We start from the raw sequence: 26,307 nt of genomic DNA on the forward strand, positions 1-26,307 counted from the left end.
GACCCCGAAGATAATTATGACAGTCTAAGTCTTTGTGCGCGGTCCCGCCCGGATATGTCACAGTTTTCTCTCATCTCCAAACGGGTACGCAAAGCGGCAAAGGCTGAATGAGGAATCAGGCCATGGCTTGTGAGAAAAAAGCAAATACAGCTTATAGTCTACACCTCGGTTAGGCTTATTGTAATGCAGGTACCAACGGTGGCTGACCTGCTTATTCATGTAAATGTCTTGCATCGAAAACTCTGACTCTGAAGAAGAATAAAAATATTACTCTGTTCCGACTTCTTTTCATTCAAGATTTTGAGGTTCTGCTTCACTGAAGAGAGAGGTCCACCTCAACTTGATGGTCACGGCGGGACGAGTGTTGATGAAACAGCGGCCCGTCTACCCCTGCAACCGTTGAGAAAGGCGGGAATGGCCTTGTAAATCCCACTCTCTCACTCACTACTCTTCTCTCATCGACAATAGCTGCTCTACGCTATGATGGACCTTTTGTCACCGAGACCTTAACCCGATCTCATATAACCCAGTCCAACCCTCCCTAATCAACACGAAACCAGATCCTGCAGCAATGCAAGATCACAACTCAACTGCCGAATTCCCTGTTATACAAAATGCTGACCACCTTCTCTTCTCCCCCGTAAGATACATAACCCCTGTCTCGCAAGAATATCTTACCCAGGAAACCCTTGCTAAAGTTCCCGCGAATATCACATATCACCTACATACATGTCCTTTCTCTGACCGAGTTACATACTGATACTGCGATCTTTTGAGATCGGAGGCCCGCAAGATCGATGGGGTTTCGACGTCTTGATTGGAGCTGGGACGAGGTGAGTCTTGGGTGTGAGTTGCGATTGGGGACTTTGCGAGCGGCTATTGATATATCATGTTTCAAGCTCGCCACTGCGAAAGTTCTACAGTTTTTCCGCGATATATATCACACGAGAAAGTGGCTAGCTTAACTTCTATCGTGACACGAACTCTTAGTAGCCTTCTTCAGTAACGATCTGACTGTTTGTAACCGATCAGCACGGGAGCTATGGTCCTAATTCACAATAGTTCATAACTATCTAGATCCTGCAGGTCTCACAGGAACTTCTGGCAGATCTGAAACTCAAACTTCCAAATACAATTTCTTCATCTAAACGCCCTTATCGCTAAGGTCAACATTACATCCACTGCTAGTATACAGTTCTCGTCATATATCCCGTACCCAACTGAGCACTTTCCACTAGAGTACAAGAAAAAAAGAGAAGAATGGTCATGATGGAGACGCCTCTATTCTTTCTTGAAGCCCCTGGTCTACCAGAATACTCTCCCAAGTACCCGCATATAGTCGTAATGCATCATTCACCCGTCATTCACCACCAATCTCTATCTAGTTGGCGCCGGTCGTATAACGTGTCCCGATTAACGACTACCCAGTTCCCAAAAGCAAAGCTCGTCATCGTCTAAACCTCTTCTGTTCCAACGGCCTCGTAACCACCCCGTTCTCTACGACCCGTCAACTGCATCAGACCAGGGCTCTCGTACATGGTTGTGTAGTCAACTCTCTCGCCACCAAGGACAGCAGCGCCGTTTTCTCTTTGGCCAAAGATGGGCGCAGGATCGCACCAAAAGTCCTTGCAGTTGGCAATGCAGCCTCGGCTGTAGGGATTCTTCTTCTTGCGCTTGTTCTTGGTAGAAACGGCGCCTCGGCCGGTAATGGTCTCGATAAAGGGGTCGACGCCAAGGGTACGGCTCAAAGACTTGAGTATACCGCCCTTGTGCTTGTGGTGGTGACCGCCAGGGGTTGCTGTTGCGGATAGAGACGGGTGGTTGGGGTCGAGAGGGGCGCCAGTAGATGTGAGAGCGGTAATCGCAGTTCCGTCCCTCACACCAAACATGTTCTCATACGTAGTCATAGCTCGGGCTACCTGAATGAACTGGGTAAACAAAAGCATGGTGACCCAGAGGAGTTGAAGCGTAATCCAAACGGCCAAGATGGCAGTGTACGAATCAGCATTGATGAACTTGCAAAGGTTCGGGCTAAGAACGTTGCAGCTATCCGAAGCATTGCTACTGATAGTTTCGAAGTCTACAACATTGTCAGCATTGGCATAACGTCAGAGTAGAGGATATCGAACTTACAGTAATACAGTAAAAAGTCGTAGGAGATGATACCAAAGGTCAGCGAGATGAGGTAGAAGAAGAAGTGTCGGTGGTTGTTAATGCCGACACAGTTGTAAACCCAAGGACAATGGTGATCATGCTTGGCGACACATCGTTGACATCGGCGGCAGTGCTTGCTTCGAAGAGGCGTCTGAATCATGCAAGTAACACAAAAGTTGGTCTCATCGTATTTCCACTGCGACAAAAGTCCGTCGATGACAGCTTTCTGCTCTGCAATTCCGTTCATCTTTGGCACAAAACCCGGGTCATATCTCATGCTGGCAACGTAGAAGTACGCGGTGAAGCCCAAGAAAATACCGAAGAAGAGGTTGAGAAAGGTATGGCCATGGCCTTCGCTTGCGCCAAGCGTTGTGGCAAAGAGGACTGTCGTCAACCAATTCACACCTGTTAGGAAGAGCGTGGCCGCGAAGATGCCGGTGAGCCAAGGAGTCTTGTGAAAGTGTCGCATATCGGGAGGCGCATATTCCAGTACTTGCTGAGCAACCCACTGAACACCGTAAACCACAGCGAACCCAAGAGGAACGCCAATGTAGACAGGCGCACTCGAAACAGCCATAAGCATGGCCCAAACCAGAACAAACGGCCAGATGAACAAGAACCTTGTGACAAAGGCTCTCTTGTCCTTCAAAAAATAGCTAGCACCCGGCCAAGGCGGCACCGCAGGATGACCGTCCTCGTTGAAACCGCATTCTCGAAGCGCTCTGTGCCAGGCACCCTCCGTATTAAGCTCGTTGGCCGTCACAGCAGGAGTCTTACCCGTCTGTGTCTTTGCGAATCGATCGGCGCCGTACTCGATTAGTTTGAGAATACATCCCGGACTTCCCTTGACGAGCGCCCAGTGCAGCGCGGTGAAGCCCTGCTCGTCTGTCGCATGAACGCTTGCGCCCCAGCGAAGAAACAGATCAACGCATTGGGGGAAGCCCTTGTACGCAGCCCACATGAGCGCAGTGTGGCCGAACGTGTCGATAACGTCGACGGGGATTCCCTGATGAAGCAGGAGGACAATCAGAAGGACGTTGCCGTTGAACGTCGAGATGTGAAGCGTGTTGTAACCTTGAGCGTCGGTGATGAGAGGGTCGGCGCCGTGCTGGAGGAGCAGATTGACGGTGTAGTAATGACATCGCTGAGCGGCCCATTGAAGAGCTGTTGCTACCGATTCTCCGCCCTTTCTATTAATTTCGGCGCCATGTTCGATCAAGAATTTGCACATCGCATATTGATTGTTAATCGCAGCCCACTATACGCAATGTCAGCCAAAGTCCTCCATCACCCCAACAATCGTCGCATCGCTTGTAACTCACATGTAAGGGCGTGATACCCTCATCGTCGTGGTAGGTCGCATCGTACTCGCCCGACTCGAAAAGCTTCTCCATGGCCGGTACGTCTCCTATCCTAGCGATCTGCATGATATCCTCCTCCTGGGCCTGCGTATCTCCCGGCAGACTGCCCATCTCGACTTCGTTATTCAGCTTCGGCGTAGCGGCATTCGATTTACCCGTCATCTGGATGGGCGCGGTCTGGCCGGAGGTGGAACTGGTGCTGGTGCTCCCCATGGCAGGCTGGCTTGGAGCGCGGGGAGGAGCAATTCGGGTGGACGCGAAACTAGGTAGAGACGAAAAGATGATTGAGAAAGTCGGCTATTCGTACATGAACATTATCTATCAGGGCTTGCACACACGCGATAAGAAAAGAGAAGCAGTGGAGGATGGAAGAAGGGGAAAAAGTGAATGGGCTTGGCTGAGTCTTGGCTGAATTTTGGAAGGCAGCGCGTGGAGTAGGCCTACGTATTACTGAAGCCGTGATGCCGAGAGGCTGAGCTCAGACCCTCCCCTATGGGGAAAGCCGCCCGCAAGAAAAGCTCAGGGCTGAGAGATGAAGCTGGTTCTTTTTATCCTTATTTTTAGAGTATTAATATCATCCAACTCCCTTGGTAATGAGCACAAGAGTACATTTGTGGTCCATTCTAAAAGCTATTCTAAAATCCAAATACTACATCATAAGGTCTTCTAACTTACTTGATTAATTGACATCAACTCTCATCTTCTCTCGCGGGGACAGCCCAAGTTTGGGGTTCTCCTAGGCTCTAGGCTCTGCACTAGGGAACCGGCACTGCCATGGCCTTTAATTAACAGGGTCCTTTTGTGGCTGATTACGTCCCATTTCCCCCTTATCCCCTTTCTGTTTCAGTGGGATTTCGACATCTTCGCTCATTGGACACAACGTATTTCCTGTCGTTCGTGGCTGTGGCTGAGGCTGATGACCGATGTGGGGACGCCGGTCTAGGAGCTTCCAGTGGGCTGGCCAGATATCGCCTCGCACAGCTTTGTCAAACTAACAGCCAACTGTCTGAATAGCGTCATTCAACGATCGCATTCGACGTCAACGAGGCTGTGGTGAACTCACGAAGGGCTCTGGACTGCCCTCCCTCTTCTCTATCATCGACAGCTACCGTGACGACTCAGGCGCCAATTGGTGCCGCACATCGCCCGCCATGGCCAACTTCATCGCAACTGTTGAGGCCATCATGACACCCTCGCTCGCCACAATCATTATTGGCGCAGTTATCATCATCGGTGCTCCTATAATTCTTCACCTCATCCTCTCCTCGTCAAGGACATACACCGTCGCACCTAGCGTCCTCCTTCTCGGTCCCGCCAACGCTGGCAAGACGTCACTTCTCACACTCTTTGAGCGCGGCGCTTCTGGTACCGAGACGCACACTTCCCAGGTGTCGCACGACGTCGAGCTCAACGCCTCCACCGACTCTGAAAACAAGCACTCGTACCGTAACCACGATACCCACGATGGTACATACACCAAGTTCTTGCTTGTCGATACTCCTGGACATGGAAAGCTGCGAAACGTGCCGATGAGCAAGCTGGACCGTACTGAAAAACTAAAGGCCGTTGTCTTTTTGGTGGATGCTGCTGCTATTGGAGAACCCGAGGTTCTCGCGCCCACCGCTGCGTATCTCTACGATGTGCTTCTCTTCCTGCAGAAGCGCGCTACCACCGCCAAGGCCAAGGCTGCGATCCCTATCCTTATCGCCGCCAACAAGATGGACCTCTTCACCGCTTTGCCATCGACGCTTGTCAAGTCCAACCTCGAAGCCGAGCTGACGAGAATTCGTGCTTCGCGAAGCAAGGGACTGCTGGACTCGGGCGTCGGATCTGACGACATTGGCTCAGAGGAGCAGGATTCTTGGCTGGGCGAGTACGGTTCCTCCAAGTTCACCTTCAGCCAGCTCCAGGAGTTCGAAATCGAAGTTGATGTCCTCCCTGGAAACGTCACTGGCGATGGTCCTGGAGCAGACAAGTGGTGGTGGTGGATCGCTCAGCGGGTATAACAGCGGCGATCAACACCTCACGAAGGAGCAGAAATGGGATGACACAATTATATTAATGACATTTTTTAATTTACGCAGCTGATTCCATCGCAAATGCCATGTAGATGTTGAGTCTACCGCCCAAAATTCAGTCTATCAAAAAAAATCCCATCTTTTTCTCTAAGGTATCCTGGAACGCCAGACGTGAATGTCGTTGAAAACATGAGTACTCGTTCCCCCCTCCTCTCGCGAGGTTTCTCCCATCTACAACTTCTTGTTGATCATCCATGTAAGGAGATCAACCTTTGTAACAATAGCAATAGGCTTGGATAGTGACTTGGAATCGTCAGTCTTCTCGGTAACGACCGCTGCACTGTTCCACTCAAAGAACTTGCTAAGTGTGGTGAGGGGTGTGTCCTTGGTGATCTCGACGAATTGCCTACGCTTGCCGGGGTTGATGGGGGAAGCGAATTCGCGAGGATCAGTGACGATCTCGTCGAGGCGCGCAAAGTCAAACATAACGTCTGATACGGGGCTCTGGGCCGTGGCGCGGCCACGGGAGATGTAGCTTAAGAGGTTACCCAGTGTGACGAGACCGACGAGCTTGTGGCCGTTGGCGGAAAGGACGGGGAGTTGATCGAAGCCCTTGTCGCGCATGGTCTCGATGGCCTCGGAGCAGGAAGAGTTGGCACCGACGGATGTGACGGGCTTGAGGCGGAGAGAGGCAATGGTGGCGCCCTCGTAAGGGTCGGAGGTCTTCTTCTGGCTGTTGCCGTTAACGGTGGATTCAACACCGTTAACGGGGAGGAGATCGTTGGCGGCGAGCCAGTCGTCATCAGCGAACTTAGAGAGGTAGCTTCGGATGCTGTCGGGCAGGACAACAACTACGACATCGCCCTTCTTAAAGTTGTACTCCTTGACAGCGAGGAGCATAGCAGCCATAGCAGAACCGGAGCTGCCACCAACGAGGATACCCTCCTCGGCGATAAGTCTTCGTGCAAGGTGGAAAGACTGTCGGTCATCGGTCTTGTACCACTTATCAACGATCTGCTGATCAAGCACATCGGGAATGAAATCATATCCGATACCCTCCACCTTATAAGACTCGTTGGCATGCTCCTCGTTCAGAAGCTCAGGCAGAGCAAGAATACTGCCGTGAGGATCCGCAGCAATGACCTTGATGTCCTTGTTATGCTTCTTTAGACCACGAGCGAGACCAGTGATGGTGCCACCAGTACCGGCACCAGCAACAATAGCGTTGATCTTGCCGGCAGTTTGCTCCCAGATCTCCTCAGCGGTGCCGTACTCGTGGGCGAGAGGGTTGTTCTCGTTGCTGTACTGGTCGAGAATATGGGCGTTAGGGAGCTCCTTCTCGAGACGGCGGGCAACACCGATGTGAGACTCGGGGGCATCCCAAGCAGCTTGTGTAGGAGTACGGATGATGGTGGCGCCAAGGGCACGGAGGACGGAGACCTTTTCGGCGGACATCTTCTCGGGGAGTGTGATGATAGTCTTGTAGCCCTTGATAGCTCCGACGAGAGCAAGACCGATACCACTGTTACAGTCAGCTGAGACCCGAGAGCTTCGAAATGTGGTGATCTTACGTGTTTCCACTGGTAGGCTCGATAAGAGTGTCACCAGGCTTAATTCTTCCGCTCTTCTCAGCCTCTTCAATCATGCGCAGAGCAATTCTGTCCTTGACACTGCCTCCAGCGCTGAACAGCTCTGGCTTGACGTAGACATCGCACTCGATGCCCAGCGACTGGGGGATCTTGTTAAGTCTGACAAGAGGAGTATTTCCGATGAGCTCTGTCGCCGAGAGGACAGTAGCAGCGCGAGGCGGAACGTGAGGGACCTGAGAAGCCATTTTGGAACAATTATGTATTTTAGATTAGGTAGAGAAGAATGAAGAGGGAGAAAAAAGAGTTTCTCATACGAGAACCGACGACTTAAGCACGCCACGGGACACAAACATTGTTAGCTAATGGCAAAGGCTAAAGGTGGCGGGGCGGGCATGACAGAAACTTTGGATGTGCCCCGCCAATGCCGAGTGTATCCTCTTAAACCCGTTCTAGAACGTGAGCTAGAAGGTTCAGAGGGCGGAATGCGGTAGGCGGTGAAGGGGTCAGGAGATCATGCTCGGTTTTGGGAGAACCGAAAGCCGTTGGCCTACCCGGGAGCATCGGCATCATGAAGTTTTGGCTCAAGTTAAGCTACGCATTAAGCTTAAATGCAGTGCAAGTCCATCTATTATTATGTCTATCCTAACTCAATAATGCCGGAAAAGAAGATGACTGCTTCTTTATAATAAGGGAACGAGATTCGTGACCACTCAGCACTTTATATGTGTGAAATATTTATTGTTGCTTTGTTCTACCTTGGCTGATACCAGCAGAAGCACATCAGCTTTCTACCCATGACACCATAACCTCAATCACATCAATGTGTTCACCGGCTCATGTCATGATACTGAATAAACGCGCTGACCCAATTGCCCCATCTCATTGATAAGACACCATCATCCTCGGCCATTCATCCCAGTTCTTGACAACCAGTCTAGCTAAAAGTAAGCATACCTATTCACCCTCTTCAAAAGTCCTCGAACCTTTTACAATAGTTCCTCCGCCACTCGCTCGAACCTATCATCAGCCTCCCGGACCTGGCTCCCACCCCGCACCTCCTTGTAGATCTTATCTCTGCCATGCTTGTTTATCGTTGGCGCCACGACATGGGTCGTGAGCACCAGTCGATGCCAAGACTTTGCAATGTTGCGACCTGCCATTTTTGCACCGTCTACCGATGGGTTTTAACCGTCTGGATCAGGTTCTGGTTGGGGTAAATTGGGAGCTTTGTTAGACTGTGTTGCATTGACGTTGTGTAGCTGTAGCTATACAGATGACAGCTGTATTGCTATAAAAGGGAAGCATCTGTCGCGTTGTTTAGGGACTGTCAGGTTACATTCTTGTCTTCAAGAGATATTGTTACTCAATTGACAATTCTCACGATGAAGTTCCTCAATGCTTTGCTCTACGGAGCTCTCCTCTTCTCTGAGGTATCAGCTACCAAGAAATTGACTCCCAGTCAAGTTGAGGGTGACATTAAAAAGTCAAAGTATGTCAAACCTCGCTCACTCAATTTGCTAAAACCACTAACATCAACAGGCTTCGAAAGACCCTTGAAGACCTCAACACAATCGCCAAGAAGAACGGCGGCAACCGTGCCTTTGGCTTCCCCGGCTACAAGGCCTCCGTCGACTACATCTCCAAGCAGCTCAAGGGCCAATACGGAAAGCATCTCAACACTTACATCCAGCCCTTCAACTACACCTTCGAGCAGACCAAAGACATCTGGGTCCGAGGACCTGATGGCGAGGATGTCTATGTCATCACTCTCATCTACAACGTCGGCACACCTACACCCGACGGTGTGACAGCTCCTCTTGTTCTCGTCCCCATTGACGATGAGCGCGGATCTGGATGTTTTGCAGACCAATGGGAGGGTGTCGATGCCAAGGATAAACTCGCTCTTGTGAAGCGCGGCTCGTGTGCGATCTCAGATAAGCTCAAGCTCGCAAAGAAGGCCGGCGCTCGTGGTGTTCTCCTCGTTAACAACCAACCTGGCGAGGGTATCACCAGTGCGACTCTCAGTGCTGAGAACCTTGAGCTCATCGTCCCCGTTGGTGTGATTCCTCTTGAAGTTGGCACTGCTTGGAGAACGCGCATCGAGGCTGGTGAGACGCTCGAGGTCACTTTGCTGGTGGACTCGTTCCATGAGACCCGCGAGACCTGGAATATCATTGCGGAGACTAAGCAGGGTGACCCTAACAACGTTGTCATGATGGGTGCTCATCTTGACAGCGTCCAAGCTGGTCCCGGTATCAACGATGATGGTAGTGGAACTGCTGGTATTCTCGAGATTGCCAAGTCTTTCACCAAGTACACTGGTTACAAGAACAAGGTCCGCTTTGCTTGGTGGGGTGCTGAAGAGTGAGTGGCACAATCCACGTCTCTCTGCTGTTGACTGATTTGTGATACAGGAGCGGCCTTGCTGGATCCTATTACTACGGCGAGCAGCTCACTGAGGAGGAAGCCGACAGAATCCGATTCTACTTCAACTATGACATGATCGGCTCTCCTAAGCCCAAGTACTGGGTCCAGGCTAGCAAGCCCGCTGACCGAGTTGGAGGAGATATCCTGGCTGCTTGGCTCCGCAAGAAGGGCAAGACTGTCGAATGGGAGTAAGTATCAACACTGATCACCTAAAAGAAGTATACTCACAGTTTCACAGGGAGTTCGGTGAGTCTTCTGACTACGCCGCCTTTGTCGAGCTTGGCATCCCTTCCTCCGGAATCTTCACCGGCGCTGATGCGGAGACCGATCCATGCTATCACTTGGAATGCGACACCATCAACAATATCCACTGGGGAGCTCTGACTCTCAACACCAAGACCGCTGGCCGTGCTGCCGCCCAGTTCGCTCTCAGCCTCAAGGGCGTTCCTCCACGAGACAAGACCTCTGCTAACCCCAAGAGCAAGAGGGCTGTTGCTGCGCGCTTCGAGCAGTGGCAGAAGAAGAAGACTCTTGCTAGCAACGCGCACAAGTGCAATCATAAGACAAAGGTTGTTGTCTAAGTATGGCAAGAAAGACTTGTTGGAGAGGAATGAGACGAGAGATGATGAGATTATGATGATGATAAATTAGTGTATATATTATATGAATGTGTTGGACTATGCAGTGTTCATTATGTTTTCAGTGTTGTGATGATAAATGAAAATGCTCGCTCGCTCGCTCGCTGATTGTGAATGCCTCTCATCTGACGCCTTGACTGGAACAATATTCTTGTTCCCCATCCCCTTCTATTTAATTCGTCGTATCCCTCGTCTCACATTTCTCATAACTCATTCATCCCATGAACTCCTGCTGATAGACATGGCAGCTATCGCCAATATGTCCTCGGTGGATTCTCTCCCCTTCTCGGGTTAGGAATAGGAATCGCCCTATAAGTCGGATACTTCGGTCCCCCAGGGATCTGCTCCCTCTGCACCACCGGGGACGGAAACTGAACAGGAACAGGTCTAGCAACAGGAACAGGCACAGGCCTCACCCAGTTCTCATTCGGCATCCTCTCAGACCAACCATCTGAAGAATCCGCATAACTGCTCCGATAACTCCTCCGCTTCTTTGGCTGCTTCGGTCTTCGACAGCAACAGATTATAATAAAAGCGAGCACGAATACTCCAACGATGCATCCGATTATTGCTCCAATTTGTGCACTGCTTAGTCCATCGCCGCTGTGTTGAGACGTCACGACGGGACGGTCCGTGGCTGGAGCCGAAGCCACGCCTAGCGTGACTTGGGTGGTGTAAGTGGTCGTGGGGAGAGAAACGGTCTGCGTTATAACCTGCACCTCCTGGCGGGCATTTATGTGGGGAACTCCCATGATGAAGAACAAAAGGCAAAAGTGAAGTTATTCACAAAGCAGAAAGTGCAGAAAAAGAAAAGAGCAGAATCGGGGACCATGACACCCTTTTTGAAACATCCGTCCCGTCCCACACGAGGCAACCATCATGAGCATCTGCTGATACACTTTTGTTTCACTGTACCAACAGCCCTACAGACCAACGACTTTTTTTATCTGCAGCAGAAACTGGTTAGGACGCGGGCTACGATGTAACTGTATCTAGGTCAGTTGGTCGACGGTTGACCAATGGCGCGTGAGGTTTGGGATGAGGGGGTGTGGTGATGCAGGCTGGACTAGGCTGCCATAGCTGATAAAGATGACTGCAGCGAGATTTTTTGCTTGCCTTTTTGTGTTGGACTTGTATTTTGGTTCGCATTTTTGGTTCCGGCAGGCAAGGTCCTTGTTGTGACTGTTCGGACAAGATGTATGTCATTGTGGTTTGAGACTAGCTCCAAGAAAGATGCATCATTATTCGTCTGCTAATGCTTTGGCTTCATGCATGTCACTTGTATAAGTAAAGACTTCTTCCACTTGGTCCTGTTGTGTTGATAATATGTTCTCGCTTCGATGCGCGTATTAACCTCGCAATGCTCTCCGAATTAGTGATCATATCTCTCGGGAATATTACCACCGAAGTACACCCATGATTATGTCCTGGATTATCATTCGAAGGCTCCGTCAGGTAAGATGCATTAATCTTGTTTTGTAGCAATAACGCCTTGAAGTGAACTGTATTCCTCTGCGCCCATCACGCCATAGGCCAACCAAGATATCTCTTCTCGCGCTTCGCCCACTCGTGTCGATGCATTTTGAGGTGGAAACAAAGATCAGGGGATCAGATTAGCGAGTCGATGACTTGTGTTTTATGATAGGCTACAGATGACAGGACCTGGGCCCCAAGGTCGCATACGACATCTCAGCCGAGCGTCCCGCCCTTGATGTGCACCAGTTGGACATAAGCAGAGTCCATTCATGTTGTCCTTGTCAGAGTGACGACCCGAAAGTCACAAGCTGGTCTTCCACGTATCTTATATAGGCCCTCCTCGACGATGTCCACAGACCAGCCAGTGACATGCAGCTCAGGTGGCCACTCCGCTTCCTTCGAGTACATAAATTCTTCCGGTCCAAACAGTGGTTTATAAAGACCTTCTGGGTCTTTATCACTAAAACACGAATCATCATCATCTGCTTCTTCTTCTTCATCAGCAGCAGTAGCCGCATCATCAAAATCAGAATACGACTCATAATGATTATCACTGTCGAAACTAGTCTTGCATCTCTCTATCCTAATCTCGCGGAGATTAGGCATATCGTCGAGAAGCAATTTGTAGACGTCCTGGTTATGCAGCTCACGTTCCGATTCGACCCAATCCTGTGTCTTCCATATTCCACCACAATACAGGTGAAGAGTCTCAATCGATTCCGGCAGAACCTCGCTCAGTCGTGAGAGTGGCTCAATCTCTCCGATCAAGGCCTCCTTGCTGACTCCGAGGTGTCTGAGGGATTTGAGTTCTCGGAGGGAACCAATTATTCCTTCACCTGGGCCGCGATTTCGCTGAATCGTGCGGTAGCTTTCAAAAAAGAAAGTGTTCAAGTCGAACTTTTCGAGATTTTGGCCATGTTTGCGAAGAACGTCCCCAAAGTCATCAAAGTTGAGGGCACAATCTTCCTCCTCACTAAAGCCCTGGTCATAGTTAACTGGTAGGTCCCTATCCTCGTCGGGTAACCTAATCGAGATTCCCTTAAGCTTCAGGCAGCGAGTGAGAATTGTGCTTAGTCCTTCGGCATCGACGTATGATTCCATGAGGTCGGAATACTCTAGGTTGTAGTTCTTGTGCTCAGGCCACACAAATCCGGTGAGTTCATCACCGTGCCAGGCAGTGCCAAGTGTTCGTAGTATTTTGAGCATAGAGTTGAGAAGAAGAGGCTCGATAGTCCAAGGAACCTCGATGCTCTTTGGATTTTCTACTGCCCTAATGCGAATATCGGTGAGGTTCGCAAAGCAATAGTTTGCAAATGTACCTTTGGAAACGCCCTTCTGCTGGTACTCTTCCATGCTCAATTCCTTGCCGTAGCCTATCACGAAATCTTCTTCATCGGAAAAGTCATACTCTTTTGGTTCCTTGACAAAGTACTCGTCATCAGAGACGTCACCCCGAATGAGTCGTTCAAGCCAGCCTAAGGGCCTCCCTGCGTGCGGGCTTGCGCTCAACAGCCAGGGGAGCATGCTAGGCTTGTTACCCATAGTGCAGTCGACGACCTAAACATGAGGCATATATGCTAGGATAAGAGCAGCAAAGCCAGAATCTGCAATATTTCTCATCATCATACGTTTGAGGGCAGGCGGGATATCTAGCTTCTCCATTGCTGATCGAACGAGCGCCTTGGTTGCATTTATGCCCAATATTCCACCTGCTCTGAGAGCTTGATACAGTCGGTCAGAGAGACGGCGCGAACTTGCTCTGCGAGCTGTGGATCCTCGACGAACGTTCTGAGAAGAAGAGTGCTAACGTTCTTTGCGCCATTGCGGCCCTCGATGACAATGGTACGGTACAGCAGAGGTTGCGCGATGCGACGGAACTGGCGGCAGACCAGGCAGAGGATGCGGAGTGCGGCTGAGCCTCGATGATCTAGTCGAAGTCCATACAGCTGCCATCTATCTAGAGGCATTTGGTCCTCCAGTTCGGCAAATATTTTATGCAAGATTTCATCTGGAAGAGCCTCCATGGCGAGGAATCGAGATGAGGCAGTGATTTGTTCAGTCTTGTCGTTATCACCAGTGAATGGAAAGAAGACCATTGACGCGTCCCGTCGTATTCGTCCGTCAAAGCGTGACTTCACACAGTTAGCGCACTATCTTTGACACCTCCCTACCCCTACAAAGCAGTGATACCCTGGAACTGGAAGCGTGGCCGTGATAGTTGAAGACATTGACTGAAGAGTTGTTGTCTAATACATGATACAAAATAAATGATCTTGTCAAACCGATAATGCATTAATAGACATGTGGATGTCTTTATCGCCATGCTATTTTCTATCTTCACAAAATATTATACAGCAAAGCAAGAAAACGGTTTCAGTTTCACGTAATACACCATAAAATAAATCATTAGAAGAAGATTTGCCATTTTCCAAGTAGCCACCTCAGAGTCATCTGGGGCCTCCAAGTCAAAGCCCTTCAAGCAATTCGTTCACCCCATCGCACTTACACCTGAACAACTCAGCCAAGCTATTTTTGACCTCCACCCGAAGAAGACTCTCGATATCCATCTTGTCTTTCAACTCATTGCCCAGCATGTAGCATCTCACGATGAGTTGCCAGCAATAATCGAGATAGCGGTAGACTTCCTCTCGGGGTGTAGTCTGCATATTCCAGAATACAATCTGATATCTCAACTGGAAGTCCTTTTTGGCACAGTATCCATCTGACGTGTGTGGCATCTGATGGATTGATTTGGTGGCCGACTGGTGTTTCAAAGTTGATGAATTCTTCGTAGGATATCAGGCCGTATGGGTAGAACGTCAACGTATAGGCATAATAACCGGCGGGTTCTTGAGCCGAGAGCTTAGTAGACTCATCATCAGCCCTGAGGCCAACCCCATCGTCCGCTTTATCATCGTCATGGAACCAAAAACAAAATCTGTCCCTTTCCAACCTCATGAAATGCTTCCAACGCGGAACATCACAAGGTTTTGGATACCACCTAAACTGGTCCTTCTCAATACCGAAGAAGTCCCAATGGGGGTACATTGCAACGTCGCCAAGAGATCCGGTTTTTGTACAAGATCGGATCGCCAGTTGATACGCCTTGATATTGCGGTAGTCGTCGACAGGTACATCGTCCTTGTCCCAAGGCTCACGGAAGTACTTTACAAGGTTGAGTGTAATGTACATCTTAATGGAGTACTTGCATATTCTATCCCACCCAAGAACTAGTGGCATACAGTCACATTCAGTCTCCTGCCACCAGTCCGAGAGACGAGAGCCTTCATATGCACAAGAGCGAAGTACTGCATCCATTTCGCCGTGGAGTATCAAAGTCTTGACGACATCAAGATTGAAGTATGCTTCCTCGTTGTATTTCTCAAATTCATAACAGTCGTTTTCAATCTTGTCTCGTTGAAATGCTGCCATCTTGCGTTCTTTGAATGGCAACGCACACCCGCAGGTATCGGATTCATTGGTGTGTATGCATAATCCTCTTATACAAGGTTGATGAAAGGTCTCAAAACTCTCGTCTTTATCAGGCGAATGCTTCTCAGGATGCCAACGGCGAACTGTTAGTGTGATCTTCGCAGCCACTTCATCTGATATGGTGACTTCATCCCCATCGGGAACACAATATTTCTGAGGATACCGTTTTCTTTGGCGAGCCGAATCCTCGGTGATACTCAGAACGAAGGCATCGAGGAAATTGCCGAGTTTTGTTTTGCTGTCTGGATGAGCAAGTACATGGAGGTTGTAGGCGCCATGTTGACAAGCATTCATGTGGTTCAGTTCGAACACTGAGGCAAAGGCTTCCCAGGGAAGCTTATCTTCTTGATGAACCATATAGTTGGTGAGTTTTCGAATCAGACGAAGTCATAAGCGATGAGGAAAAGAATTTGTGTTTTATCATAGACTCGTTGTGGAGTATGGGCTGAGTCACCTCGCCGAACCAACATACTGTGCCACAAAGCATCAGGAGACACAAAAGAATGAATTTCTTGTTCATTCGAAAGACATGTGATATATGGTTAATGGAGTTGGCTGAGTAACCCAGCTATGGCGCCTACTATCAAACATGCCGAGCAATTATAGGGTAAAGTTTCGTTGTCGAACATGATTTCTCCTATTTGTACATAGTAGTCTGTTCACTCATGTGCCAAGAGCTGTAACAGAACGAATCATGTCCCCAAGAAAGAAATATACTATGCAGATGTTTCATAATGTAGAGCTCACGTAGGTCCTGACAAAGACACGTTTTATTGGCGGACTTGAAGCTCAGGTCGATACGGATCTTGACGATGTATTTAATGCCGAAAATGATGAGTAGAAAGGAGCTGTTTATACCTCTAGACTTCCAAAAGCACCGCTGAGCCTGTAACGGAGCGGTATCTAACCTTGGACTGCCCTCTTGAAAATATCACTTCTAACATGACAATGGGAAACCCAATGGATCAATGTGCTACAGAAAACTAAGTTCTTCCGTATCAAGAGAGGATTTAATAAGACATCAAAGCGAAGCTGTCCCCTATTAATAATAACCATTCCTTGTCTTCATGTGCTTGTACTCGACCAAACTTACCTATGGTAGATCTCGCGCTATATTGGTCTTTCCTTTCGATCCCAGTGCAGTCGCTATTCAAATGCAATCCAGTATGCGATTCGAGGTTCTATGCTAGAAATGTTTCCTTCCAGGATGGACCAGGAGCTAGGCTAAACTCAACAGCACCTTGGTGAATCAGACCAAAACCTCGTCTTTCGGCTATTCCACAGTGCCACTCCAGAATCATGATGTGATAATACTTCAATTGACCTACTACTGGAGGATACTGGTCCTGCCATTCTATCCCACTGGACTTCAAAAATCGAGATTTGGATGTCGCGGATAGAAGTATTATCTCAAAGGAGCTGCGCGATTCAAAAAACTCCGTTTCTTCAAACCCATCTAGACAAACAAAACCACATTTCTTGCTGTTTGAGTCTTCAAGATACCCAGTGGCCCTGAAAACATCAATGTCACAGATTCTGTAGAACAGCGAAAGGGTCCAAAACTGAAGTATGGGGTAAGATGGCACTTCCCGAGAGAAGGACACCTTTTCAGTAGGCATGGTTCGCCTTGTGTCCAGTCGTCTTGGAACATGTCGGCCATCGGAGAAAAGACGCCTACGACGACATCCCACGTACTCCATATCTGACAATGGGAATGATGGGTTTGCATCCGGATCCCAGACAAGACTGGTAATGCCAGAAGGGTTCCGCTTATACCAAACGATCCATGTTCTGTCCCTGAGCCAATTATTGGCTTTATTGTTATCAGTTGTTATGAAGTCCATATCTATAGAACCGCGCCAGCCTGTCCACGAATAACTCGGAAATTTCGAGCGCCGGTGAAGAGCCGTATGGAATGGATAGAATGCGATAAAAAGATCGAAAGTGGATGTTGGAAGCCCCTGGAAGAAGTTGCATTTCATTAACCCTGCAATTCGCCTGATAATGCCAGCCATGGCCCGTGATGTATCGTTCTGGTTTGTCAATGCCCTTTTTGTATAGTAGAAGAGCATCGTAGAAAAATCGGAGGCCGGGTAATTCATGGGCACGGCGCTGGGAAGCAGAGATCCCGACGTCGAGTCAACCGAGATTTGTGAGAGGTTGTCTACAAAGTGCTCGGCATGCTCCGCTGCACGGCAACGATAGAAGACCTTGTTTTCAATAAAGTAGAGAACTCGGCGAGACAAGACTTCCTCTTGGAAACTGCCTCGAATCAGAATCCTTGATTAATAATAATTGGATAGCCGACTCACGTCCAAGCTCTGGAATTATAGACTGAGCGTTTAAGCAATCCGTCTAACCCCGTCACAATTCCCATCCCCAAGCCGGGCACAATCTCGAAGGTGTTGTAAGAACCATCTCTAGTACCTTCCTGAACACCGGGGAGTCTCGCGTTAGCATCATGGCCACAGGCTGCCACAACTGTCAACCAAGCTCTTTCGTAAATAACGTCCATGACATTGACACCTAGCTCCAAGTCCTTGGTGTCATTCTGCAGCAAGCAAAGTGCGTCAACCCATAGATATCGGCACCCAAGACGCCTTGTCAAAGTGATAGCGTCTTTTATGGTGTTTGGCAGCATCTCAAAGACCTCCTCTAGAGAGCCGGGCATAACCAGTGCCGTTCGATTCGCCTTGGTGAGTCGAAAGTTTGCAACGGCTCCCCATACGTAGCTCAAAGCGACATATTTCTCAAGCCTCGCCATTTCTACGATACAATGAGCCTCGATATCGATGAAGCGGAGGACACGGAGACCAGGAAAAGCCTCGGCAAAGAGTAGGTTCGACGGCATCGCACATTCCGAGCCATGGAGCTGCTCGCAAGATGAGATCCAGCGTAAGATCCTAGAAGTGTCCACCACAGGGTCTGTCCAAGGCTCAATAAAAAATCCCGAGGCAGGACGAGGGTGGCCAGATGTCTCCATGTAAGAGCTGAAGCCAATCCAGGTATCTTGTCGAGATTTGAAAGACGCGAAAGCCCAGTGCCCGGAAGGCCCCCTTGACCAAACAAGCCGAACTTCTCCATTGGACGGAGCAGCGACGAAGTCTGGGTCCAAATGAGATAGGAAAAGGCGACACAATGGACAGGAACTGTTCTTGATACGAGTAGCAGCCCCAAGGGACCTTACCCGCTGTTCAAACGGCACACACTCAGTCTCCGCATCTAGCGCCTTTGGGTCTAGAGGAATCTGCGAGCAGTATTCGCATAATGAAACTAGTGATGACATATTCGAGATTGGTTTCAAAGATGACTATAATAATTTGCCTGTTGCAAGATCAGCGCGTATCAATCTGACCTCAAAATTGCCGCATTTATGCAGCCCATCATGTGACTAGGTGATTGAAGGCCACAGCAACAAGCAGAGTACGCGATGTAAAATACAATTTGTTATTCCGCACAACCCTGCCATATACACTTGTAATATAGTCTGGATACCGTTCGAGATTGGGGATATACCAAATATTACGGGCGAGGCGTATATCTACCTAATGTAAATCTCTCTGTCTCGGTAGGATTCGTGTATCAACGGCTGTCCGCATTCTTTTTCCTTGTAATCCTTTAGTTCCCGATATCTTGACTGGGACAAGGCGATCATATATTTCCCTCGGGATCAAGCTCATCCAATTATAGTCGTAGACGAGCAATATAATCTTCACCTTGGTTCGTGATCCCTTGTGTAGTTTCTTGTTACTCAGGTCTTCCAGCATTTCGTTCAGTTGGGAGATCAAGTTGGCTTGACCAGATCCTTTGGGACCAGAGCTCACAGTCGCAAGATCAATGATGATATAGATCTGCCCTCCCAAGTCTTGCATGATTAGCTTAAAGAGTGCAAGCCAGTCTTGGCTAGTTTTAGCCTCCTCGAGTTGCGAATGTCTCAGTGACATCTGCTTTTCTGTTGTAACTGTTCCCTCAATTTGTAGTGCTTGGTAGGTTAGGTATCTCACCAAATCGGCCGGACTCAGCTTCGCATTGGGGCTCGTCTTGTTTGCACTGCCCAGTACCCAGATAGCTGGTATGTTCATCATGGTGACTGCTTGTATGATATCTATAGCGAAGTCCTGGATTGCCCAACGGGTCGTGAAGCTGCCTCTGATGATTGTGAGAGAGGAATTTGGGCATGAGGACCATCTTGCGAGTTTTGGGGACAGCCAGAACTCGTTGGTAGTTACTGTTGCTCCTCTCCCAGAAGCCCTCCGGTTCCTGAGGAACAAATGGTGTTTGTATAAAGACTTAGGGTTCTCAAGGCTCTGAGAGAAGGTTGCCAATGCTTGGGATAATTGCAGAGAAGAGAGCCTTTGGTTGGTATCCAGCTGCGCACTTGTCTGAATAGAGTGGAAAGCTTGATACACGTTAGTAAAAAGACCTTGCACTCATTTTTGAATGTAGCATACTCTCTATCTTTGTCAACAAGTCGTTAATTGTCAACCCAGAAGCCTCTAGCCACTGCATGATCAAGTCGAGCTTCCTATCATGGTCTCGACTCGATATCTCCAATCTTGAGATAGCGCAATTGAGGCCATCTATTTGTACTTGCCTAGTCTTCTCACTAGTCTGTAAACTTAAGATGATTTCGTTGAGTTTTGATGACTGAGTGTCGTGCATAACTCGAAGCTCAGTCTGTGATCCCACAGTTGCAAGTTCGTTGATGTTGCCCGTGCAAGTTTCTATCCTCTGTAACAGATCGCTGTATCTCAACTCGTGTGGTCTTGTGAAGCTGTGGTAGATGTGTTTGAACTTTGACTCGTTACACCAGGAGTGAGCAATGAGTAAAAACTCCATGATGCAAGAATAGAGGCTTTCAATGGCTGTCTTCATGTTCTTGGTCGGATACAGAGCGGATAAATGTTCAATGCGTGGAAGACGCTGTGCCACCTCGAAGAGAGATTTTGATAATAATTTGAGTTTCTCGCCGTGATTGACTACGCTCTAGTATGCAATGGTGAGATATCAGAGTTGAGTGCAGAGATTAAGCCGACTTACGATAAACATCACCTTCATCAGTCCCCAGGCCAAGGAGACGTACTCAGGATGATGCTGAACAAAGACATCGAGCACTTGGCCATAATGGCATATTGATTCAGAAGCCCTCAGCAGCCATTTACGTGTTTTGGAGGCTTCGCTCTTAGCTTCGTATTTTGCGAAAGCGTCACTGACTGCCTTTTCAACGTCTTGTAACGACGACTTCTTCCCCAAAAGAGCCTTCTCATCACTACTCAATGAATTGCTCAGTTCAAAGTGTTTCTTAACCGACTTGAAGGCCTCTTGCGCTATATCCGCTTTATCTGACAGAGTAAGCTTGTATGAAGTGTTTCATTGGCTAGTGGTTGCTTACTCGCATCATCGCCCTTGTACCATGGCTGAAAGACCAGGTCGACGGACATCACGATAGAGGATATTGAGATGTGTCCCAATATGCATCCCTTTTCGAAGGGTATTTGAACTCGAGTCTAGGCCAACAACGGAAGAAGAGAGGAGGCGCTGGAGGCTGAGCAATCACGAGGAATAATCAAGATGACGACCTGCAGCTTCATGCATATACCCCTGTCAGGCGCTTTGCGGCTGACATTCAACTCCTCAGCCTGATTCATTTTCACCTCAACACCTCCTCATTTCATCTCATAATCGGTATTTCTTAAGGCAATAGTGAACATGGACTCACCAACAAGAAGCGTATCGCCTGCTCCAAAGAACAAGAAGGACAAGGCAGATGATAAGGACGATAGCGAAGAAGAGGACATTCATCAGCAGCTCAGTCGACTTCTAAGAAGAGAGGGACATTTGTTTGCGAAACCCTCAATGTTGGCGCTACCTCAGAGACCTCGACCTGCCCCGTCAAATACTAGAATAAGTAATCCTCGAAAGGCCCCAAAAGGAAGAATACCTCCGCCACCTCCTCTCATGGTCGTTCCCAGGACTCCCCGCAATCAAGGGCAAGCGAGGCCACTTCCTCCACCTCCTCCACCTCCTGTCATTGATCGTTCTCCTATTCCTGTTCCACCGAGAGATTTCATAGAAACTGAATGGGTCAATCCTAACCCTCCTCCTCCGCCTCCTCCTCCGGGTTATCCACAGACAATTCAGGCGCCTCCACAGTCACCTATGCCACCTGTCATCAAGCCCGCTCAGACACATTACACCATCTCTGAGGACGCCATAGGAGCTAGCAACAGAGATAAACTTGCAGCGATAGATAATGGACCTATCATGCCAAACGGTGCCAATGCTGGCATCAATATCAATAACTTCAACCACAACTTACCACCCCCGGTTCCCCCGCCAGCCACTTGGAGATCCTCTGGCCCAACTCGAGGCTATCGCATCCCGACCTTTACCAAGGCCAACAAGGAGCAATCAGAAGCGCAGTCAAGGCCTTCGGAGCCAAATTCCGTGCCTACAAGCGCTACCGAGCTTCAGCATGAAAGTCGGTCAACAAATATGGGAAAGACAACTGAGGCTCATGGACATTCTGAAATACAGGAGGAGGGATCTCATGACTTTGCCGACGTTACTGGAGAGGAAATTTCTTCCCATCAGATTCTAGTCGATGAGAACACATTGCAGGCACTAATCCAGCGTGTTGAGGAGTTGGAAGAAGAGAACACCACCCTTCGAGAAGATGCAGACAATATCTCAACTGGTCCCATGGACTTGCCTGCCAAAGTTCAGCTCTTCTATTGTTTAGAAAGAGTCGAGCTGGACGACGATAGTGTCGACGAAAGAAGTCGGACAGTCTATCTTTCTCCTCCTGAATGGGTAGTTTTTGGCGACGATGTCGACCTCAGAGGTCGATTCCCCATCACAGACCCTGGTGACTACGCTGAAGAACAAGGCGCATCACTCATCGTTTACAAATATTATTCCGTGGACTATCAATACGACGCAGTAAATGCTGCCAAGAGAGCAAAGCAACCGCTTCCTGAACCAGAACCAGCCAGCCAAGATGTCGTTCTAGTGACGGAAGAAATGGTTGAGGCAGTCGAGGCCTTATTTGAACTTTTCCCTTCAATGAGCGACGACTTTCCGTATGTTTACGAGATGGGCAGCTTGCAGGACCCTCACCTCTGGTGGTATCACTGCCGAACGGGCTTCAAGATGGAGGCACTATCAGAGAGACACGCTCAACTGGTTGGACTTCTCGTTGAATGGATCGAAAGTAACTTTGCACCACTTTATGACCAGATTGACGACCAATTTAAGAGAGGAAAAGTCTCTAGTGACTCCATTGAGTTCCTAATCCGCCCAGGAGATACGCTCGTCGCAGACAAGAACGGCAGATACAGTGGACGTGTTGCTACCACTCGACCGGCTCCTCATAAGCAGAAGAAGAAATCGGATGATTCAGATAAAGAACAAGAGAAACAGGGCACGCACACGTGGATTGTGGAAACGCGCTCTTACGGATATGCAGGAAAGTTCTTTGCAGTTGATAAGGAGCTCTTCATTGAATTCCCACCCAAGTACAGAGGTGGGGAAATCAACATCACGGATCTCAACGTTATCCCATTGTCATATGCAAAGCCCAGGGTAAAAGAAATATTACGGCAGCGAGGCAAGAGGTTTTGGAAGCTGCGAGAAAAAACGCTCATCTCATATGAAGGCAGTGATTCTGATAGAATACAAGCGGTAAGTAGGCCTCACCCAAGCTGACACGTTGTGCTGAAACCCAATAGGGACAACGGTTTATGGTGGACTTTGACACCTACAAGGAACTCCATCCAGGAAGCAGCTACATGAGACAAGAAGGCTATATATCAGGTCGAAAGCCCAACCTCCCAAAGGATGGAAGCGAGCCTGAGGAACCAGAGATTTACCTATTCCCTAAGTTGATCCCGGGATTTGACCTGCGACGTAAGAAATGGGGTAAGCAGCTCTCTTGGAACCGTTCGCTATACTTGATATACTCATTGATATGCAGTTGATCTCGAGGTCGACCGAATCCGAGACGTCAGTTGGAACAAGGAGGCTTTCAAAAGCCTTGTCGCAGACGAAGCCATGAAGGAGCTTGTCCTAGCTCTAGTGACCAACCAGCTCGATGCGGAGAAAAACACAGATCTTATCGAAAGCAAAGGCAGCGGTCTCATCATGCTCCTGCACGGGTCCCCAGGAACAGGTAAGACGTTTACAGCTGAGTCTGTAGCAGAAATCGCCAAGAAGCCTTTATATCCAGTTACGTGCGGAGACATTGGTACTGAGCCTGCAGACGTGGAGAAGTATCTCGAATCTGTGTTTCATCTAGGCAAGGTTTGGGACTGCGTTGTTCTTCTTGATGAAGCAGAAGTTTTTCTCGAACAGCGAACTTTACAAGATTTGAAGAGGAATGCGCTAGTGTCTGTATTCCTTCGAGCTCTGGAGTACTATGAAGGTATTCTGATCTTAACGACTAATCGCGTTGGGACATTTGACGAGGCCTTCAAATCACGTATCCAGCTAGCTCTACGGTATGAGAAGTTGAAGGACTACCAGCGATTACAGATCTGGAAGAACTTCCTGGTGAGGTTGAAGAGTTTAGGCGAGGAAGAAAGTATCGACTTTGATGATATTGAGTTGTACCTGGAAGAGTTAGCAAAGTATCCTATGAATGGACGGCAAATTAGGAACTCGATCACGACGGGGCGACAGTTGGCCAAGTACAAGAGGAAGAAGATGACGTTTGCGCATTTGAAGAGGGCGATTGATGTCGCGGATAAGTTTGATAGGTATTTGGCTGATGTTCAGGAGGGTGATATGGAGGAGTTTAGTGGCAGGGGAGAAAGTGGACGGTATACACCGGAGTATCTTGCGAGGGCTGATCAAATCCGATGAACACACATAAGGAGACACGTTTTTATAGATGGGGCGTTTTAAATGATTGGGTTGACATTATGATTGATGATAACGTTAAGTATATACAAGATAAGAGGGGACGATGTCTGTTCAAAAATGAGAAACGATCCCAAAAACTTCCGTCCTACTTGTGGAGACCATCGGATTCTGGTGGTCCCTTATACACATGTCTAGCATGCACAACATACCAAACCGCCGAGATCGCCATAAAGCCAAAGAACACAACGACGGCGTAGTTCATCGTGACAGCATTGACAGGGATAGCAACAGGCATACAGAACAAGACCATCTCAAAGCAAATCCAGGCCAGAGCGAAGATGTTAATAACCCACCCGATCTGCTTGCCAAAAGTCCAAGGCGCTGTGTTGACTCCAGCTCTATTGGTGAGCAGGGATAGTAAGATTGGAATGCCATACGAGCTAGCGAGACCAATGACACCGACGGCGATGAAAGCGTTAAAGGCAGAGCTTGAGCCGAGGTAGATGAGACCTAGAAGCATCTCAATGATAGTCGTGAGGAGGAGAGCCATGATGGGTGTTTCGTGACGCTTGCTGACTTTGGACCAGACTCTCGAGAGGGGAATAGCTTCGTCGCGTGCAAAAGCCCATGTTGTTCGGGAGGCGGCGACAGTGATGGAGATGGAGCAGAACAGTGTGATGATGAGGACCAGTGCTGTAAGGGCGATTCCGCCGGCTTGGGAGCCCATTACCTGGTAGAAGATCATGGGGAGGACCTGGCCTAGGGGTGCGGCAAGGAGTTCTTCTAGAGGGGGGAGGGTTGCGCAGATAGGGATGATCTGGTGATTGTTAGTAGATTGATGTGAGAGGAAGATTAGCTGTGACTTACGAAGAACAAGCCTGCAATGCCGCCGACGGGGACGCAAAGGGCGAGAGCTCTTGGGAGCTTGACTGTAACGTCGCCGCATTCTTCAGCCATGGAAGTGATCATGCCGATAGCGGAGAACGTATAAGCTGATGGCAAAGCACCGATCCAGAAACCAAAGTTTCCCCAGCCTGATAAATTGGGATCAAAATTTCCCTTGGCAAGTTAGTAAAAAAGTGAATGATCGGGAACTTCCGTACTTACGAGCGTGTAGCTTGCCGAATGTCTGCCCTTATCGGCCTTGGTCGACAAACAGACACAAACGACGAAGATAGTAATAGCAGTAAAAGCTGCACAGAACGTATCCACGGTAGGAAGGAATTTGTTGCCAAACGCGACGATGAAGAAGGTAAACACACAAAGCCCGTAGAAGATCAACACGAGCTTCCACGGCTGCCAGTCGTAATCTGGCAGGAAGATGCTAATGCCTCCGGCGAGAAGCGAAGCAAAGCCAAAGTTGACGGATAACGTGATAGTCCAGTTTCCAACAAGCCATGTCCAGCCGGTGATGAAAGACAGGACAGTTCTGTACTTTGGCGACGCGATCTGGAAAGACCAGTAGTAGGGACCAGCTGATGTAGGCCATCGAGCAGCGAGTTCGCCTAGTGAGATGGCGATGCACTCGTCGAGAATGCAGACGATGATCCAGCCGAGAAACATGGTTAGTTGACCACCGCCGTAGACGGAGTTGATGAGCGGTGCGCCGAAGCCATAGGGGATCTACCACTAATTAGCAAATGAGACAACGGAAAGGGGTCATGGGAGACTTACAGCAGCGATTGCTAATGATTGGAAAAGAAGTGTAAACATTGATCGGTTACGCTTGAGTTCGGGCTTGTACCCAAGGGCCGTCAGGTCCGCAGCATCGCCGGCGTCGCCAACAGCATGATCATAGTTCTTTGCCTGCTCATGATCACTCCCCTTTTCTGATACACCTTTCTCCGCGTTATTCATATCGACGATAATAACAAATAGCAATTAGATATGATATGATGGAACAGGCAGAATTGAAGTTGGTGTTGACGTTGACATAAAACGTGCGGCGGTAGCATTGTATTATAAACCAGACACACACTCACTCACACACCCTTATCAAGAAATTAAACCTTCTGTGACGCCTACTAACACGGTGATATCACGAGCATCCCCCCCTTCCCCAGATTCCAATTCTAGCCGGGACATTTTTGCCTAGAAGGTGTTAGTGTGGTGTAGCTATCACGGGCGCTGGTTTACCCCGCGCGCAGACCAATCCGCTGGGTTTCTGCACGGTAACTCAACCCTGATAAGGAATGGTCCGTGTCGGTGACAAGATAAGAAATCCCAGTATCAAATCAACCCTGCGAGGAGTGTTTGTTAGTGTAACCGTGTCTCTGATGGTGGGCGCAGC

The 26,307-nt window shown here is 48.9% G+C and overlaps 11 protein-coding genes across 11 annotated transcripts; 3 read left to right on the forward strand and 8 right to left on the reverse strand.

The window, feature by feature from the left end:
• Nucleotides 1-1,454: 1,454 nt before the first annotated feature.
• FMAN_05024 (uncharacterized protein) lies at nt 1,455-3,728 on the reverse strand (the record flags this gene model as incomplete). The annotated part of the gene is made up of 3 exons (XM_041828197.1): nt 1,455-2,080; nt 2,134-3,412; nt 3,477-3,728. 3 exons carry the CDS (start codon nt 3,726-3,728, stop codon nt 1,455-1,457), a joined length of 2,157 nt encoding a protein of 718 aa, XP_041679084.1.
• Nucleotides 3,729-4,666: 938 nt separating this feature from the next.
• Nucleotides 4,667-5,521, forward strand: FMAN_05023 (related to SRP102-signal recognition particle receptor, beta chain; the record flags this gene model as incomplete). Its single annotated transcript, XM_041828199.1, has 1 exon — nt 4,667-5,521. One exon carries the CDS (start codon nt 4,667-4,669, stop codon nt 5,519-5,521), a length of 855 nt encoding a protein of 284 aa, XP_041679085.1.
• A 243-nt stretch (nt 5,522-5,764) lies between these two features.
• Nucleotides 5,765-7,367, reverse strand: FMAN_05022 (putative CYS4-cystathionine beta-synthase; the record flags this gene model as incomplete). Its single annotated transcript, XM_041828200.1, has 2 exons — nt 5,765-7,055; nt 7,105-7,367. The coding sequence occupies 2 exons, from the start codon at nt 7,365-7,367 to the stop codon at nt 5,765-5,767; spliced, it is 1,554 nt and encodes a 517-aa protein (XP_041679086.1).
• A 1,137-nt stretch (nt 7,368-8,504) lies between these two features.
• On the forward strand, nt 8,505-10,130 carry FMAN_05021 (uncharacterized protein; the record flags this gene model as incomplete). The annotated part of the gene is made up of 4 exons (XM_041828201.1): nt 8,505-8,611; nt 8,662-9,486; nt 9,537-9,737; nt 9,788-10,130. 4 exons carry the CDS (start codon nt 8,505-8,507, stop codon nt 10,128-10,130), a joined length of 1,476 nt encoding a protein of 491 aa, XP_041679087.1.
• A 305-nt stretch (nt 10,131-10,435) lies between these two features.
• Nucleotides 10,436-10,939, reverse strand: FMAN_05020 (uncharacterized protein; the record flags this gene model as incomplete). Its single annotated transcript, XM_041828202.1, has 1 exon — nt 10,436-10,939. The coding sequence occupies one exon, from the start codon at nt 10,937-10,939 to the stop codon at nt 10,436-10,438; it is 504 nt and encodes a 167-aa protein (XP_041679088.1).
• A 991-nt stretch (nt 10,940-11,930) lies between these two features.
• FMAN_05019 (uncharacterized protein) lies at nt 11,931-13,687 on the reverse strand (the record flags this gene model as incomplete). The annotated part of the gene is made up of 2 exons (XM_041828203.1): nt 11,931-13,220; nt 13,373-13,687. 2 exons carry the CDS (start codon nt 13,685-13,687, stop codon nt 11,931-11,933), a joined length of 1,605 nt encoding a protein of 534 aa, XP_041679089.1.
• Nucleotides 13,688-14,243: 556 nt separating this feature from the next.
• On the reverse strand, nt 14,244-15,512 carry FMAN_05018 (uncharacterized protein; the record flags this gene model as incomplete). Its single annotated transcript, XM_041828204.1, has 1 exon — nt 14,244-15,512. The coding sequence occupies one exon, from the start codon at nt 15,510-15,512 to the stop codon at nt 14,244-14,246; it is 1,269 nt and encodes a 422-aa protein (XP_041679090.1).
• Nucleotides 15,513-16,336: 824 nt separating this feature from the next.
• On the reverse strand, nt 16,337-18,441 carry FMAN_05017 (uncharacterized protein; the record flags this gene model as incomplete). Its single annotated transcript, XM_041828205.1, has 2 exons — nt 16,337-17,417; nt 17,468-18,441. 2 exons carry the CDS (start codon nt 18,439-18,441, stop codon nt 16,337-16,339), a joined length of 2,055 nt encoding a protein of 684 aa, XP_041679091.1.
• A 259-nt stretch (nt 18,442-18,700) lies between these two features.
• FMAN_05016 (uncharacterized protein) lies at nt 18,701-20,596 on the reverse strand (the record flags this gene model as incomplete). Its single annotated transcript, XM_041828206.1, has 4 exons — nt 18,701-19,554; nt 19,607-20,141; nt 20,196-20,497; nt 20,548-20,596. The coding sequence occupies 4 exons, from the start codon at nt 20,594-20,596 to the stop codon at nt 18,701-18,703; spliced, it is 1,740 nt and encodes a 579-aa protein (XP_041679092.1).
• Nucleotides 20,597-20,864: 268 nt separating this feature from the next.
• Nucleotides 20,865-24,017, forward strand: FMAN_05015 (uncharacterized protein; the record flags this gene model as incomplete). The annotated part of the gene is made up of 3 exons (XM_041828207.1): nt 20,865-22,838; nt 22,886-23,075; nt 23,131-24,017. 3 exons carry the CDS (start codon nt 20,865-20,867, stop codon nt 24,015-24,017), a joined length of 3,051 nt encoding a protein of 1,016 aa, XP_041679093.1.
• Nucleotides 24,018-24,162: 145 nt separating this feature from the next.
• FMAN_05014 (uncharacterized protein) lies at nt 24,163-25,874 on the reverse strand (the record flags this gene model as incomplete). The annotated part of the gene is made up of 4 exons (XM_041828208.1): nt 24,163-24,834; nt 24,885-25,076; nt 25,125-25,640; nt 25,692-25,874. The coding sequence occupies 4 exons, from the start codon at nt 25,872-25,874 to the stop codon at nt 24,163-24,165; spliced, it is 1,563 nt and encodes a 520-aa protein (XP_041679094.1).
• Between the last annotated feature and the right edge of the window lie 433 nt (nt 25,875-26,307).

Source organism: Fusarium mangiferae (assembly GCF_900044065.1).
Source record: "Fusarium mangiferae strain MRC7560 genome assembly, contig: FMAN_scaffold003, whole genome shotgun sequence".
In the NCBI taxonomy this organism is placed as follows: Eukaryota; Fungi; Ascomycota; class Sordariomycetes; order Hypocreales; family Nectriaceae; genus Fusarium; species Fusarium mangiferae.